This window comes from Rhamphochromis sp. 'chilingali', assembly GCF_963969265.1.
Source record: "Rhamphochromis sp. 'chilingali' genome assembly, chromosome: 13".
In the NCBI taxonomy this organism is placed as follows: Eukaryota; Metazoa; Chordata; class Actinopteri; order Cichliformes; family Cichlidae; genus Rhamphochromis; species Rhamphochromis sp. 'chilingali'.
In genome coordinates, this window is record NC_137940.1 from 5225276 (window position 1) to 5241433 (window position 16158).

Genomic DNA, 16158 nt, shown 5'->3' on the forward strand with positions numbered 1-16158 from the left:
GTTATTTTTTTATTATTATTATCTTATGCTGATCATATAGATTAACTTCAGTAATGTTTTGAATGAAGGACCATTAATTTTGATGTATTGTGTTAATACTTTTAAACACAAGGCCTGATCATTTGTTTCAAACCAGTGAACTTACCATAAGTGGTTGGGGGCCTGAACACTATAGATCCTTCGCCTTATCGCATGACGACGTCTAAATGCACGTCCAATAGGATCCACTTCCTGTAGACTTTGTCTGACCCTCCAACGTTGAACTCTTAAGCCACGAGATCTCAGACTTCCAAGAATGTATACTTCCCCTGCATTTGGAGTGTTCTGTAGGATATCCGTCACAAGGCCATTCAGTTCTTGATTTGAAATATCCACATAGCTTAATGGCTCAACTCCCAAAGTTTGTCTGTGTCTGTACAGGGTTCTTCGACTTATTCCAAAGCATGATGCAATTCTCTGCCATGTCATACCAATGGAAACAAAGTGAGAAATCTGTTCAGCAGATATAGTGTATCGTGGCCGACCTGGATGACCACTCAAGGTGGTTGGGGGTAACAATCTGTGGGTCACATAAGCAGATCTCTGTCTAGCATCATATTCATGTAGCAAGCTGCAAAAGCATCTATACAAGGATTGTAGTAGGTTGGTGGCAACCCTATTATTGGGATCATATCGAGATACAGCAGCAAGAAATTCTGATAGAGTTCGTGTATGATCATCTAGCTCTCTATAAAGCCGCTCTTGTCTGATATTGTCCGAATTTTCATTTTGGAGCGCCCCAATACATTGCAGAGCACAAGTAAAAAATCTTTCAACATCTTCTTCATTGGTTCTCACCTCAAAAAACAAAGAAAGTATGTAAAAAATGACAAGGATCTGATGTAATTTCATTGTAGATGAGGTACTGTCAGACACAGTCTTTCCAGATTATACGGGCAGCTAGCATAGCCAGGATGCCCCGACTTGTTGCAATAGGCTGCTACCCTACAACAATGTTTGGATAGTCACTGATGAAGGCAAAATATTTTTCAATTATACCTCTAACAGACTGTTGTAGACGTCACCGCGGTGTTAGCTGTGCATTAATGTGTTATTTGTTTTTCCTCACCTTCCTGTGCAGCTAAAATGCCTTCCTGTTCAATTGAAATCCTCTTGGTTTTCATTAGTGTGTGTGAGAGCGTTTCAGTAGTGTGTGTGAGAGCGTTTCAGTAGTGTGTGTGAGAGCGTTTCAGTAGTGTGTGTGAGAGCGTTTCAGTAGTGTGTGTGAGAGCGATTCAGTAGTGTGTGTGAGAGTGTTTCAGTAGTGTGTGTGAGAGCGTTTCAGTAGTGTGTGTGAGAGGTAAAATTTCAGTAGTGTGTGTGAGAGCGTTTCAGTAGTGTGTGTGAGAGCGTTTCAGTAGTGTGTGTGAGAGCGTTTCAGTAGTGTGTGTGAGAGCGTTTCAGTAGTGTGTGTGAGAGGTAAAATTTCACTAGTGTGTGTGAGAGCATTTCAGTAGTGTGTGTGAGAGGTAAAATTTCAGTAGTAGTGTGTGTGAGAGCATTTCAGTAGTGTGTGTGAGAGCGTTTCAGTAGTGTGTGTGAGAGGTAAAATTTCAGTAGTGTGTGTGAGAGCGTTTCAGTAGTGTGTGTGAGAGCGTTTCAGTAGTGTGTGTGAGAGCTTTTCAGTAGTGTGTGTGAGAGCGTTTCAGTAGTGTGTGTGAGAGCGTTTCAGTAGTGTGTGTGAGAGCGTTTCAGTAGTGTGTGTGAGAGCATTTCAGTAGTGTGTGTGAGAGCGTTTCAGTAGTGTGTGTGAGAGCATTTCAGTAGCGTGTGTGAGAGCGTTTCAGTAATAATGTCCCTTACGGCACCTCATATAATTGAGTTACCAGCCATGCAGAATATGGAAAAATCTGGCCGCTTCAGCATTAAAGGTGACAAAGAGATTAGCTACAGGAAAGATGATGCAGAATTACTGGACTACAAGTGTCAGCTAAAATCAGTCCTGGCCCCAGTGTCTTAGATTGCCCTTACTTACTGGAACGTGCTCAGCCACTCAACACCAGCCAGGTTTGTCATGATGAGAGCAGATGAAAACGATGAGCAAGATGATATCTTTGCATAGGAGTCATTTCTATAGATCTCTATGGATCTCTCATTCTGCTGATTCCAATAATCTGGCTACAATTCTGGTGATTCTTACTATATATTCAGTGCATCCAGAAAGTATTCACAGGGCTTCAATTGTCCTGTGATGTTACAGTCTTATTCAAAAATTCATTAAATAGATTTTTCACCTGATTTTTCCGTAAAACCAAAATAGAAAAGTATGTTTGAAATTTGTGAAAATTCTGGGAAACATTGTTTTTATATTTTTAAATGATTTACAGTCATTATTCACCAGAAATAATTGTGCACTGTTATTGTATGAAATCAAATCCTTTTAATTGCTAGTGATGAAGAGAGTCTGTCATTACATCACTTTGATGTAAACAAAGACATTTTCCAAGACATACATATTCTTGAAAGATAATATCTAATAATTACAGATATTTTTCCCTTACAGAATCAGGTCAATAGAATAAAATAGAAGCTCAGGTCAATAAAAATAAAATGTTGTTTATTACTGAATACTTAGCAATGAACGTAATGGATGTAGTTATTATAGTAATCAAGATAAATCTCCAGAAATGTAGAGACACATACACGCACATTTACTACTGCATCATTTGTCAGATAATGTAGGCTATTAAATTTTGGCTGGGTAGTTGTTCATAAAATTGCTTCTCATGAGATGTGGAATGAGTCTAGCAATCTTGAATGAATCTTGAATTGTGCAAGATTTTACTAATGAGACATCTGTTTTTCAAACTTTGTAAAATGCTCAGGTTCCCAATCTAGCAACTGAAATGAAAGTATGACACACAAACATTATGAAAGTACATGGGAAAACACACTTCAGTGATTAACTAACACAATTTTTAACACAAAGCTTCATTGTCTTTTCACTTTTTTTTTCCTGCTGTGATCAGTATCCCCTCTGCAAGCTTCATTCATTCAGCTGGAAAGTGTGTTTTTAGATTTCAGATGTTTAGGATATGGGACAGGAAATACTTGAATAGCCAGGTATGTCAGGAGGCATTTTCTCTCTCGTCGTGGCTGTGTGATATTGGCCTCCACTCTGGTGCACCTCAACAATTCCACAGCTTGTCTCTGAGACAGGCAGAGTGTGAGAAGGTTGGCATTTTGCCCTTGGCTGATAACATGCCATCATGAGATTTTGTGTGCAGTTGCACCTGGAATTGAAAGTGTAGAAAAACACCTGTTTATAGCAGATTTGAAAGTGTGAGTTTTTCTCGGCTTTAAAAATAACAATACTATATGTTAATAAGCTTATTAGAATAAAAAAGTGAAATGCAGTATAGATAGAAGAATGAGAGAGAGCGAAGAAAGAAAGAAGAATGTTCAGAATAGTGTATTTACTGATGTGCTATGAGCCATTATATTGTCAGCTGAAGTCCTAATAGACGTTTGTTTGTTTTTTCTCAAATGAGAAAAAAATGCATGTGCATAGTATATTGCAAATAGAAATACAAAGTCTAATGTTAGATGCTGCTGCTCTTGGACCGACTCTCACAGGGTATGAAGCTCTACTGAGATGACTGGAACAGTGCAGTGAAGTAATTGCAGTCTTTACACAATAGGCCATTTTCATAGTAGATATTTTGACATGTTATCAATCAATCAATCAATCAATCTTTATTTATAAAGCACTTTTCATACAGAGAAAATGTAGCACAAAGTGCTTTACATAGTTAAAAGCAGCCCACCCCACCCTCCAACTCACTCCCCACACTCTCAATACACATATATCCCCCCACCCACACACACATACACACACGCGCACACTTAAAGAGTAAAAATTGGGCTGGGCTCGCATGAGCCAAGTGAGGAAACACTATAACAGGGAGCCGTCTGCACCGGGAGCCGGTCACAGACCGCAGCCTCCAGGCTGGGCACACAGCAGGAGGGAGGCAAAGGAGCCCCCCAGCCAGGCTGAGAGGACCCCAGAGACCCAGCAGCCACGGTCAATAACAGCCCCGGTGCAGAGAGCGCCCTCCGAGGAAACACTGGAGATATGACGCAATACAATATATATAGGGTAAAATGATAAAATAAATAAGAACAGGATACAATATAAATATAAATAGAATAAGAAGATTAAAAAACGAATAAGAATAAAATCAAACAAATATTAGGTAAATCCTAAATTAATAATAGAATAACAGGATAGAATAAATAAGCATAAAATAAATAAACGCTAAGTAAAAGCTAAATTAAAAAGGTGGGTCTTGAGCCTGTTCTTAAAAACATGTACGTTCTCTGCGGCCCTGAGCTCCTCCGGCAGGCTGTTCCACAGACGAGGACCATACCACTGAAACGCTGCCTCTCCGTGAGTATGTGTCCTGACTTTAGGGACAATCAAAAGGCCAGTACCAGAGGACCTCAGGGTCCGCGAGGGTTCGTATGGTAAAAGCAGATCTGAGAGATAAGAAGGCCCAAGACCATTAAGACATTTAAAAACCAATAAAAGAACTTTAAAATCGATCCTGAAACACACGGGGAGCCAGTGCAGCGATTCTAAAACCGGTGTAATGTGGGCCCGCCCTCTGGTCTTCGTCAGCACACGAGCTGCCGAGTTTTGCAAGAGTTGTAAAGTTGAAATATTCTTCTTAGGAAGACCAGAGAGCAGGGCATTACAGTAATCAATGCGACTGGTAATAAAAGCATGCATCAGCATCTCCGTGTTGGCCCGAGAGAGAATAGGGCGGACTCTGGCTATATTTTTTAGATGATAAAATCCAATTTTAGTTACATGTTTAATATGTGGGATAAAACCAAGCTCAGAGTCAAAAATAACACCCAGGTTTTTCACTTGTAGCGAAGGACATAGTGAAAATGCCTCTAATTTAGGCAAGAGTTTCTCTCTCTGAGCCTCAGGACCGACAATTAAAACTTCAGTTTTGTCCTGGTTAAGTTGTAAAAAGTTTTCTGCCATCCAAGATCTTATATCCAAGATACAGTTAAAAAGGGCATCCATTTGTCTGGTGTCATCAGGAGACACGGAGATGTACAGCTGCGTGTCATCAGCGTAACTGTGGAAGTTCACTCCATGCCTCCTGATGACACCGCCGAGAGGGAGCATATACAAATTAAAAAGTACAGGGCCTAGAACCGACCCTTGAGGCACACCACATGTCATTTTATGGATCTTAGAGGAGCATGTATCCATACTCACCATAAAAGTTCTGTCAGAGAGATAGGAAGTGAACCAGCTGTGTACAGCACCAGAGAGGCCCACCATGTGTTTCAGTCTGTTTAAAAGAATAGCGTGGTCTACTGTATCAAAGGCTGCGCTTAGATCCAGTAGCACCAGGACTGAGAGCTTTTGGGAGTCCCAGTTACATCTAAGATCATTTAAAACCTTTAGGAGAGCCGTCTCTGTGCTGTGGTTCACCCTAAATCCAGACTGGAATATCTCCAGGATCTGTCTATCATTGAGAAAATCAGTAATCTGAGTAAAAACAAGTTTTTCTAAGACTTTACTTAAAAATGGTAAGTTGGATACAGGTCTGTAGTTATTAAAATCATTACAATCCAAATTGCTCTTCTTCAGAAGGGGCCTCACCACCGCCGTTTTAAAGGCAGCAGGGAAGACACCCAACTGAAGAGAGCAATTCATCATGCATAAAAGCTCAGCCTCAAAAAATCCATAAAGTGTTTTAAAGAGTGAAGAAGGAATTGGATCTAAAAGACATGTGGTGGGTCTCACTGTGGAGAAAACCTTCTGAAAGTTCTCAGCATTAACCAGGACAAAGCTGTCCAGTGTCTCCTCAGGTACAATCGAGCCCTCAGATGTGTTTACAATCATATCGCGATTAGATAAAATATCAGATCTGATGGCGCTGATCTTTTCCCTGAAGTGGTCTGCAAACTGCTCACAGAGCGAGTCTGTGGGGGTTCTTTGGGAGCTGTTAAAATCAGGGTTAAATAAATGATCTATGGTGGAAAAGAGGACCTTGGGATTATTTTTGTTAATACTGATTATTTTGGCGAAGTATGAATTTCTTGACTTCCTTAATGTATTATTGTACACTTTAAGTTGCTCGCAAAATATTTGATGGTTGATAGTATTTTTATTTTTCCTCCATCTCCTTTCTGCTGCCCTGCAATTTCTTTTGAGTTTTTTGACTTCTTCGTTTCTCCAGGGTGATGCATGTTTTACGTTAATCTTTTTGGTGGTGAGTGGAGCAACGGAGTCAAGGCTTTTCTTCAGTTTGCTGTTGAAATAACTAAAAATCAAATCGCAGGATGCAGGTAAAATCACAGGGGGGCATTCGTCTAAAACCCTGGTAAAATTTGCAGCCACTTCAGAGGTTAGATAGCGCCTCCTCACAGTTCGCACCGAGGTCTCCCGCTGAATAAAACCGGTGATGTTAAAAAACACACAGTAGTGGTCAGAGACAGCCAAGTCAACAACAGAGGACACGCTGGTGGACAGCCCATGGGTGATGACCAGGTCCAGAGTGTGTCCTCTGTTGTGAGTCGGCTGCGTGACATGCTGGGTAAAATCCAAACAGTGAAGGATGTTTAAGAATTCTTTTGTTGCAGGGTCAGAAGGATTATCTATGTGCAGGTTAAAATCACCGGTTAAAATTATCATGTTATATTTTGAATGTATGTTTGTTAAAAATTCTGAGAATTCCTTGATAAAAGCAGCGCTGTCTTTAGGTGGTCTATAAATTGTGACAGATAAAACTGGAGGGCTGCTGAAAACAATAGCATGGAATTCAAAAGTGGTAAAATGATCAAATAAAATTTGTTTGGTGGTGAGTGTGTTGTTGGCTAAAGATGCAGTCCCACCACCTCTCTTACCACTTCTAATAGAAAAAGAGAAATTAAAATTTGGTGGGGAGGCCTCAGTGAGAACAACTGGTGCATCCGAACCCAGCCATGTTTCAGTTAAAAATAAACAGTCAAGTTTATTATCTATAATTAAATCATTAATAATAAAAGACTTGTTCGACAGAGAGCGTACATTTAAAAGTGCCATACTGATTGAGACTGGTGGATTTTTGACAATAGAGTTGGATGGATGTTGATATTTTTGAAGAGGCCGGAGGTTATTAATATTTTTGGAGTTACTGGATTTATGATAATTCTGTTGCTCTCTGTTTGTGATTATGACGGGTATTGTGTTGACTGTGGGAGAGAAAGGTCCTAGTCCAGAGTTTTGTGTATTACTGTTAAAAGTGGAACAAATATAGGAGCTGGGACCAGGGGAACATCAGTCAGTGGCAGACGGATCAGCAGGTAATGTCAGTTTGGGGTAGTGACAGGGCGATGTGCGGGAGTGCTGTACGCCAAATGCCAAATTGGCGGACAGCAAACGGCGTCCCCAGGCGTTGAGGTGGAGCCCGTCTGCCCCAAAAAGATGCCTCCTCTCCCAGAAGGCATCAAAGTTGTTAATAAAACCCACGCCGTGGGAGACACAGGCGGAGGAAAGCCAGGTGTTAAGGCTGAGCAGCCGGCTGAAACGGCCTATCCCTCTGCCACAGGTGGGGGTGGGCCCTGAGATAAAAGCACTCACCTGCAGCTGACCAAGGAGGCTGAAGAGTTCGAGGAAGTCCAACTTCAGCAGCTCAGATTGCTGTTTGGGGATGTCATTGGTGCCGATGTGGATGATGAGCCGGTTAACCTGTGGGTGGGATGCCAGAATGTTGGGAATTCTGTCCACTATGTCAACAACAGTGGCTCCCGGGAACGACAGCGTGAGCGCCCCCCTCATCCGCACGTTCCTGACGATGGAATCCCCCGAGGACCAGCGTGTTATAGCTGGAAAAATACAGGTGTAGCTATTAACATTAAAATGTCTGCAATCCATTCAGCTATGCTGGTTGAAAGGCCTTGGTTATTCAGCAGGCTTGGTGGGACACACACATGGCACAGGGCCATTATTAATGTTAGGTACTCCTGTGCTTTTCCTGTTATAAAGAATTAAAAATGTCAGTTCATGCAGGTGTTCAGCAGATGCAGTTCCTTTTTTTGGGTGAATCGGGAACAATTTGGACTACAGATCTCTACTTAAAAATGGCCCAAGGAAACTTACAGTATCCTGTTGGTATGTCATGTTGGCCCAGTTTATTTATTATCTATTTGTTTTTTTGCAAATACTATTCTTGCACTTACCAAATGTTATCGTTTCTTTATATTAGATGTGGTGTTTATAAAGAATTATTGAATGTCAGTAAAATCTTACTTAAAAGAAACTGCAAATTAAATGTTTTAAAGTATTTTAATGTTACTAAATAACGACAATATATATTTTTCCCCTGCCAAGATCTCAAATATCTGCTCCAATGTTAATGGGTTAATTCAACACAATACTATATTTAGATCTATATATATTATGCTTATTGTTGGGAGATTTATTTGGTTTGATTTAGTGTGGCCCAATTCTAGAGGTTTCTGCTCTTGACACTTGTACTGAAAGACCAAAAATATATTTAACAACTTTTTATGTGGTTTTATGTACCAACATAAAGAAGTGTGGAGCTAGTTAACACTTCACTGCCAGTGTTGCCAACTCCTCAGTAAGGAAAATCGCTATTGGTTGTCCTAAAAGTCGCTGGAAGTCGCTAAATGACGTCATTGCTTAATTTGCATAATTGGTCATGCTAATTAAATTCCAAGATGGCGGCGCGTGAACAACGCGAGGCTCAGTGTCTCTCCAGAATCTGCTATTTAGCGGTTTTTTATCTACTTTTAACCGGATTATTCGTCCAGAATTGCTGTGCGTTCCTGACCTACAGCAGACAAGAGCTTCTGGACATCTGGACTCATAACTCCAACAGTTTTATCGCCGATCTCCGACTCATCCCAGAGATCTCCAGAACACCGGAGGCTGCCCACTCTACCCGGCCGGGCGGAAGTGCACGCAGACGGCGCCGAGATCGTAAACAAAGGCGAGGTAGGCGCGGAGGGCTACGGGCTAAGCTAAAGCTAACACCACACCGGCTGCCTTTACCCAGTATTTTCCTCGCCAATGTCCGTTCTCTGGCAAACAAAATGGATGAGATACGGCTCTCCATCACTAACAACAGACGGATTATGGACTCAAATGTCATGTTTTTCACCGAAACATGGTTGAACAACAGCTGCCCGGACAATGCTATCGAGTTAGCAGGACGCCACACACACCGAGCCGACAGGCTAGCAGATGACTCCGGCAAGACCAGAGGTGGAGGTTTGTGCATTTATATTAACAATGCTTGGTGCATGAACTCCACTACTACTGAGAGTCACTGCTCACCTAATGCGGAGTTTTTAATGGTCAAATGCAGACCTTATTATCTCCCCAGAGAACTCACTTCGATCATACTCACTGCCATGTATATACCCCCCGACGCTAATGCTAGGTTGGCCATGAAAGAACTTTCTGCAGCCATTAACAAACACCAGAATAAACACCCCGAGGCTGCTTTTATTGTTGCTGGCGACTTCAACCACACCAACTTAAAGACAGTCCTCCCCAGATTCCACCAACATGTCTCCTGCCACACCAGAGGAGACAAGACTTTAGACCATGTGTATTCCAACCTGGCTGGAGCCTACAAAGCCACACCCCTCCCCCACATTGGACAATCGGACCATCTCTCCCTGTTCCTTACACCTAGGTATTCACCACTCATCCAACGTGTGAAACCTGCTGTGAGGACAATTAAAGTGTGGCCAGAGGGGACAGACGCAGTGCTCCAGGACAGATTTAAAAACACAGACTGGAATATGTTCACCCACACAGACCTGGACCAGTACGCCTCATCTGTACTGGATTACATCTCCGAAACCACAGACAGTGTCACCACCCAGAAACGGATCACCATGTACCCCAACCAGAAGCCTTGGATGAACCGGGATGTTCGTCTCCTCCTGAAGGCCCGCAACACCGCCTTTAGGTCAGGAGATGCACACGCCTACAGTACAGCCAGGGCTAATCTAAAGAAGGGCATCAAAAAAGCCAAACACCATTACAAAAAGAAGGTAGAAGAACACTTCTCCAACTCCAACCCCCGACGCATGTGGCAAGGACTCCAGACCATTACAGACTACAGGACCACCAAACCCTCCCCCGCATCCTCTGATGTCTCCTTCCTCAACGAGCTCAACAACTTTTATGCTCGTTTTGAGCGAGGGAACCCCACAACCACAACCAAAGCAGATGTGACGCCAGACCACCAACCTCTGACTCTCTCCCCCACCGATGTAGGAGCGGTGCTGAGCAGGATCAATGTCCACAAGGCTGCAGGTCCCGATGGCATCCCCGGGCGTGTTCTCAGAGCGTGTTCTGAGGAGCTTGCAGGAGTGCTGACAGACATATTCAACCTGTCCTTGGCCCACGCTGTGGTACCGGCCTGCTTCAAATCCACCTCCATCGTCCCGATACCCAAAAACTCCAACCCATCTTGCCTCAATGACTACCGCCCAGTAGCACTCACCCCCATCATCACTAAGTGCTTAGAGCAGCTGGTCCTAGCACACTTCAAATCCTGTCTCCCCCCCCACCCTGGACCCCCACCAATTCGCATACCGCCAGAACAGGAGCACAGAGGATGCAGTCTCCATCGCACTGCACTCTGTCCTCTCACACCTGGACAACAACAACACCTACGCCAGAATGCTGTTTATAGACTTCAGTTCAGCATTCAATACAATCCACCCCTCACAACTCATCAGGAAACTGACAGACCTGGGCAACAGTTCCCTCATCTGCAAATGGTTACTGGACTTCCTGACCAACCGCCCCCAACATGTCCGGCTGGATAACCGCTGCTCATCTACCATCACAATGAACACCGGTGTACCACAAGGCTGTGTGATGAGCCCTTTCCTCTACTCCCTCTTCACCCACGACTGCAGACCTGCTGATGGTTCCAACACCATCATTAAGTTTGCAGATGACACCACGGTGATTGGCCTCATCAGTGACAACGATGAGGCCGCCTACAGGGAGGAGGTGGATCGTCTGGCTGAGTGGTGTGACACAAACAACCTGCTGCTTAACACCGAGAAGACCAAGGAGCTCATCGTGGACTACAGGAGGAATGCTGACCCACATCCACCCATCCACATTAAGGGGACGGCTGTGGAGCGTGTGAGCAGCTTCAAGTTCCTGGGAGTCCACATCTCCGAGGATCTCACCTGGACGACCAACTGCTCCAAGCTGGTCAAGAAGGCTCACCAGCGCCTCTTCTTCTTGAGGACTCTGAGGAAGAACCACCTGTCCTCAGACATCCTGGTGAACTTCTATCGCTGCACCATCGAGAGCATCCTGACCAACTGTATAACAGTCTGGTACGGGAACTGCTCTGCCTCGGACCGGAAGGCGTTGCAGAGGGTCGTGAAAACTGCCCAGCGCATCGCCGGAGCACCACTTCCTGCCATAAAAGACATCTACAGGAAGCGGTGTCTGAAAAGGGCTGGGAAAATCATCAGAGACCCCAGTCACCCATCACATGGACTCTTCACCCTCCTGCCCTCTGGGAGGCGCTACAGGAGCCTCCGGACTAAGACCACCAGGTACCGGAACAGCTTCTTCCCCACAGCTGTCAGACTCCTGAACTCTGCCTCCTGACATCTGACCCATGTTAACTCATGGACTGAACATACACACACACACACAATGGACAACTGTACCCTCAAACACACAATAATAACATGGACTGAACCACCACTCACAACCACTAGCACTTTATATAGCCTCTGTAGAAATTATCCACACCCTCACTTACCTTAACTGCACTACTGTATAGCCCTGTGTAAACAATCATTCTGTACATACGATAATTTTTAACCCTACAACTGTTTACAACTTGTATAGTTCCCATTTCTGTATAGCTGTATATCTCAGATTCCTGTAAAGTTATTTATTTCATATTCTGTATAGTTTTTCATATTTATATCCTGTCCATATCCTGTACATAGCTTGTACTCACTACAGCCTGTACATACTTATAGTTATAGAATATTCACAACATACTTCATACCGTGTACATTATAACATAATAGACCCATTTCTGTAATATACTTACATATCTATATTATTGCTAATATATATTGTAATATATCTATATCACTAAGCACTTCTGGATGGATGCAAACTGCATTTCGTTGCCCTGTACCTGTGCATGTGCAATGACAATAAAGTTGAATTCTATTCTATTCTAATCTAATTGTAACCTATGTTGTTGGAGAGAGAAATAACATCGTGGAAGAGACATAAAGTGAGTAAAAAACGTCCTAAATGCATTTAGAGTTTATTTAGAACTACAAATTAATTTCTTTTAGCAATTATTGTTTTTTTTTAATGTCACAATTCCAACCCTGCTCCTTTACCCGGGCTTGGACCGGCAAAAGTGACCCGAAACAGGCACTCTGGTGGAGTTAACTTGTGTGTGTGTTTATAAGTAGTTTTAAACCTTGTGATCCACAAAACAGCATAAGAGTAAAAGAAGAACTGACTGCGTTACAGCACCCGCTGCTTGTTGAGAGTAAAAGCGATACGCGCTTTCATGTCTTTTTTAGCGACTTTTTTTTAGAAAAAAAGGGGTCTACAAACTCGCTAAGTTGGCAACACTGTTCACTCCTCTCGAGTTCGATTCCTCAAACAATCGCGTCCCTCTCTAAAGCAACCACTATTGATCCAACTGTTTTGGGAGAGTAATCAGCAGGCCTCAATTTAGGAAGTCTTTTCCAGAATGCAGCTTTAGTGAAAACTCAGATATTCAGATATTCTGAATGTTTTCTAATAGAATTTTTTTGCTGCATTGAGTTCACACATTGATATCCAATTATTAACACTATCCTTGCCATTGACAGATAACTCCAGCAAACATTTTTTTTTTATGTTATGCTGTAGTATTGAAATCAAAATGTTCTCCCCTTTCTTTTTCTATACACTTATCAGTCACTTTTAGGTTCCCCTTTCTAGTAGCAGGTTAATGTCCTTTCCCTCAGGACAGCCTTAATCTTTTATGGCATAGACTCAATAAGGTGCTGTAAATATTCCTGAGATATACTGGTCCATATTGGTGCGATAGTAACTAGAGATGGACCGATCCGATATTACGTATCGGTATCGGTCCGATACTGATGTAAATTACTGGATCGGATATCGGAGAGAAATAAAAAATGTAATCCGATCCATTAAATATCAAAAAAGCACCTCACAAAAAAGCGCCACTATCCCAGAGAGAGCTGAGGAGAGTCCCAGATGAGGGTTCACTCAGCAGCCACGGAGCAGAAGCCAGGGGGAGTTGCAGTGACGCACCCGTGAGCTCCGCCGGCAGCCAGCTGTACCTGAGTGACCGAGCCCCAGGCCGAGAGGCCGGGGGCACCCCACCTCCGAAGTGGCCCGAGCGAGCCCCAGGCTCCAGGGCCCGATAAGCGGCCGCCAAGGAGTGAGCCGGTGTGTACCTGGACGCCCATCCCCAGACACAAAGAACCACCAACGCACTGATGTCTGAGGGAGTCCGCCACTGGCAGGGGAAGTGGTGGTGGGGGGAGATAGGCCTCCAAACCTTGGAGGGCCTGAGATGTCCCCAGAGAGGTGGCGTCTGATACCCAACCTGACATATAGAGACAGACATACAGGCACACACAGACACAAACATCCATTCCCACCCTCATGCTCTCATATGCACTCACTCAACACTCACCCAACGTGGAGACAGACATAAAGAGACGCTGTACACACGATCACACTCCCCAAGCGTACTCTACGAACCGGGTCTAGGTACCCTTGCCCCTGGAGGGGGGAACTGCACCCAGACCCAGGTGGTGTTACCCTTCTCCCTGCGGTGGGGAGAGGCAGACCGCACCGACTCCGCAGCAGCAGGGAGGCCCCACACTCCAGACCGCAGTCGGACGGCCAACTCCTCCTCCTAGCCCCCCCGCTCCAGCAGGCCGCAGAGAACGGGGGTGAGAGAAGACTCCAAACCTTCCTCCACCCGCTCATTGTAGTGCTGATGCATGTGTGTTCTAAGGTGCATTTAAAACCCAGGAGGGCATGGAGCTACCTGCCAGAGAGCAGCAGGTAAGTGGTGGGCAACGACGCCAGGGGTGAGGTGTACACCCTGATGGTAACTTGGACTCCGTGTATCGTGCCCACCCCCAAGATCCTATATGTATGTGTAATGAGAGTGTGAGTAATGTTAATGTCTAAGTTGTGGGATAAAATTGAGGCAGAGGCAGCCAGAAGGGGACGGGGGGGGGGGGGGGGGGTAGCCTCCTCTGCACCCTGGTAACATACCCCTACTCCAAGGCCCTGCATGTGTGGGTGGTTGTGGTGGAGCGGGAAGAGGGAGGCAGCTGGAGATGGGGAGGGAAGGAAGGGAGGGGCAAGTGACCCCTCCCTGGGGCCAGCTCCCCCGCTGACCCCAGTAGGCACCCCCATACTCCGCGACCCGCCAGGGGAAGGGGGCCCAGGCCCATCCAGACCGGGGCCCAGTGCAGCAGCGCCCCCCGGCCCCACAGAGCCCGGGACAGTCCACCCAACCCCACCACAGAGAAAACTGCACCCACCCCACCATCCACTCATCTTCCAGACTACATAAGACAATAGACGCCCAGGCTGAGATCTTCCTCCACCTCTCCTGTATCTCCCCTTCCTGCAGAGAGAGTTCCTGAAGAGAGGAAAGCTCCTGCAAGATGTGACAATCTCCCCCACCAGTTGAAGAGCCCCTCAGGTGGCTCAACGCACCGGCGGCACCCTGCACCCTGCACCATGGCACCCTGCGCCAGGGCTGGGCCCCCATGCACCCACCCGCCCACAACTCCAGCAACACACCAACCAGGACCCAAGCCCCCGAGGCCCGGCCAGGACCCCATCCCACAGACGGAGCTCCCCCAGAACCTCACGCCCATCCCGGACCCACCCAGGGGCAGCCAGGCTACCAGTTCAGTAACCCACGTCCGTCAGCACAGACCCTCCCCTAGCCCCGCTGCACGCAGCCACGAGGAAACAGTCACCTGAGAGCCAACAGAGCCCCTAACCGGACATGACCGCTACCCCGGGTTGAGCCCCCCAAGGAAGATGCCTCCGGGAACCCCCCGACACCCATATCCAAATTTATGATATCGGCATCGGTATCGGACATAAAAAAGTGGTATCGTGCCACTTGCTGCAGATTTGCCAGCTGCACATCAACCATCGAAATCTTCCATTCTACCACATCCCAAAGGAACTCTTTTGCATTGAGATCTGGTGACTGTGGAGGCCATTTAAGTGCAGTGAAATCATTTTGATGTTCAAGGAATCAGTTTGAGATGGTTTGAGCTTTGCGACATGGTGTGTTATTTGGCATAAGCAGCCATCAGAAGATGGTTACACTGTGCTTAGAAGGTGATGAATATGGTGCTAAGGTAAGGTCTAATGTTTAAACGATGCTTAATTGATTTAAGAGGTCAAAGTCTGCTAAGAAATAATCCTCACACCAACAGCATGTTGTTTACACTAAATTTTGATCCTACTATTTGAATGTTGCAGGAGAAATTGAGATTCATCAGACCAACGAATCCTCCTTTTCCTGTTCTTACTTGGCAGTAGTGTCATGTGGTGTGGTTTTCTGTTACTGTAGCTTATCTGCTTCAAGGTTGGCTCTTCAGAGATGCTCCTCTGGAGGCCATTTTTGCAACAAGGGGTTATTTAAGTTACTGTTGCCTTCCTCTTAGCTCAAAGGAGTATGTCCATTCTCCTCTGGCTTCTGGCACAAACAAGGCATTTTCCCCAGAGAATCTCATCTCACTGTATGTTTTCTCTTTTTAGAGCGTTCTCTGTACACCCTAGAGATTGTTTGCTTGGGAAAATCCCAGTAGATCAGTACTTTCTAAAATAGAAATACTCAGACAACCTCACTGGACACCAGCCACCATGCCATTTTCAAAGACACTTTAATCACCGTTCCACCCCATTCTGAACAGATCATTTTGACCACGACTGCATGCCTAACTGGGTTGAGTTGCTACCATGCTGATTAGAGATCAGCTGGACCGGTGTAACTAATGAAGTTAAATGATTCATGAAACCTGAGTGACAAGTTCAGAACAGTTGTCTGGTGGGTAAAG

At 45.0% G+C, this 16158-nt stretch overlaps 1 protein-coding gene across 2 annotated transcripts in view; it reads left to right on the forward strand.

Moving 5' to 3' along the window:
- Nucleotides 1-8738: 8738 nt before the first annotated feature.
- Nucleotides 8739-16158, forward strand: part of LOC308408293 (uncharacterized protein) — a 36470-nt gene continuing 29050 nt past the window's right edge. The window contains exons 1-2 of one of the 2 annotated variants that reach the window (XM_080900494.1): nucleotides 8739-9283; nucleotides 9456-10990. In XM_080900494.1, the coding sequence (XP_080756620.1) occupies nucleotides 9463-10860 (1398 nt within the window). In that variant the 5' untranslated portion in view covers nucleotides 8739-9283; nucleotides 9456-9462 and the 3' untranslated portion in view covers nucleotides 10861-10990. Of the gene's footprint in view, nucleotides 9284-9455; nucleotides 10991-16158 lie in introns of those variants that run through there. The other variant, XM_080900495.1, reaches the window with a different exon arrangement.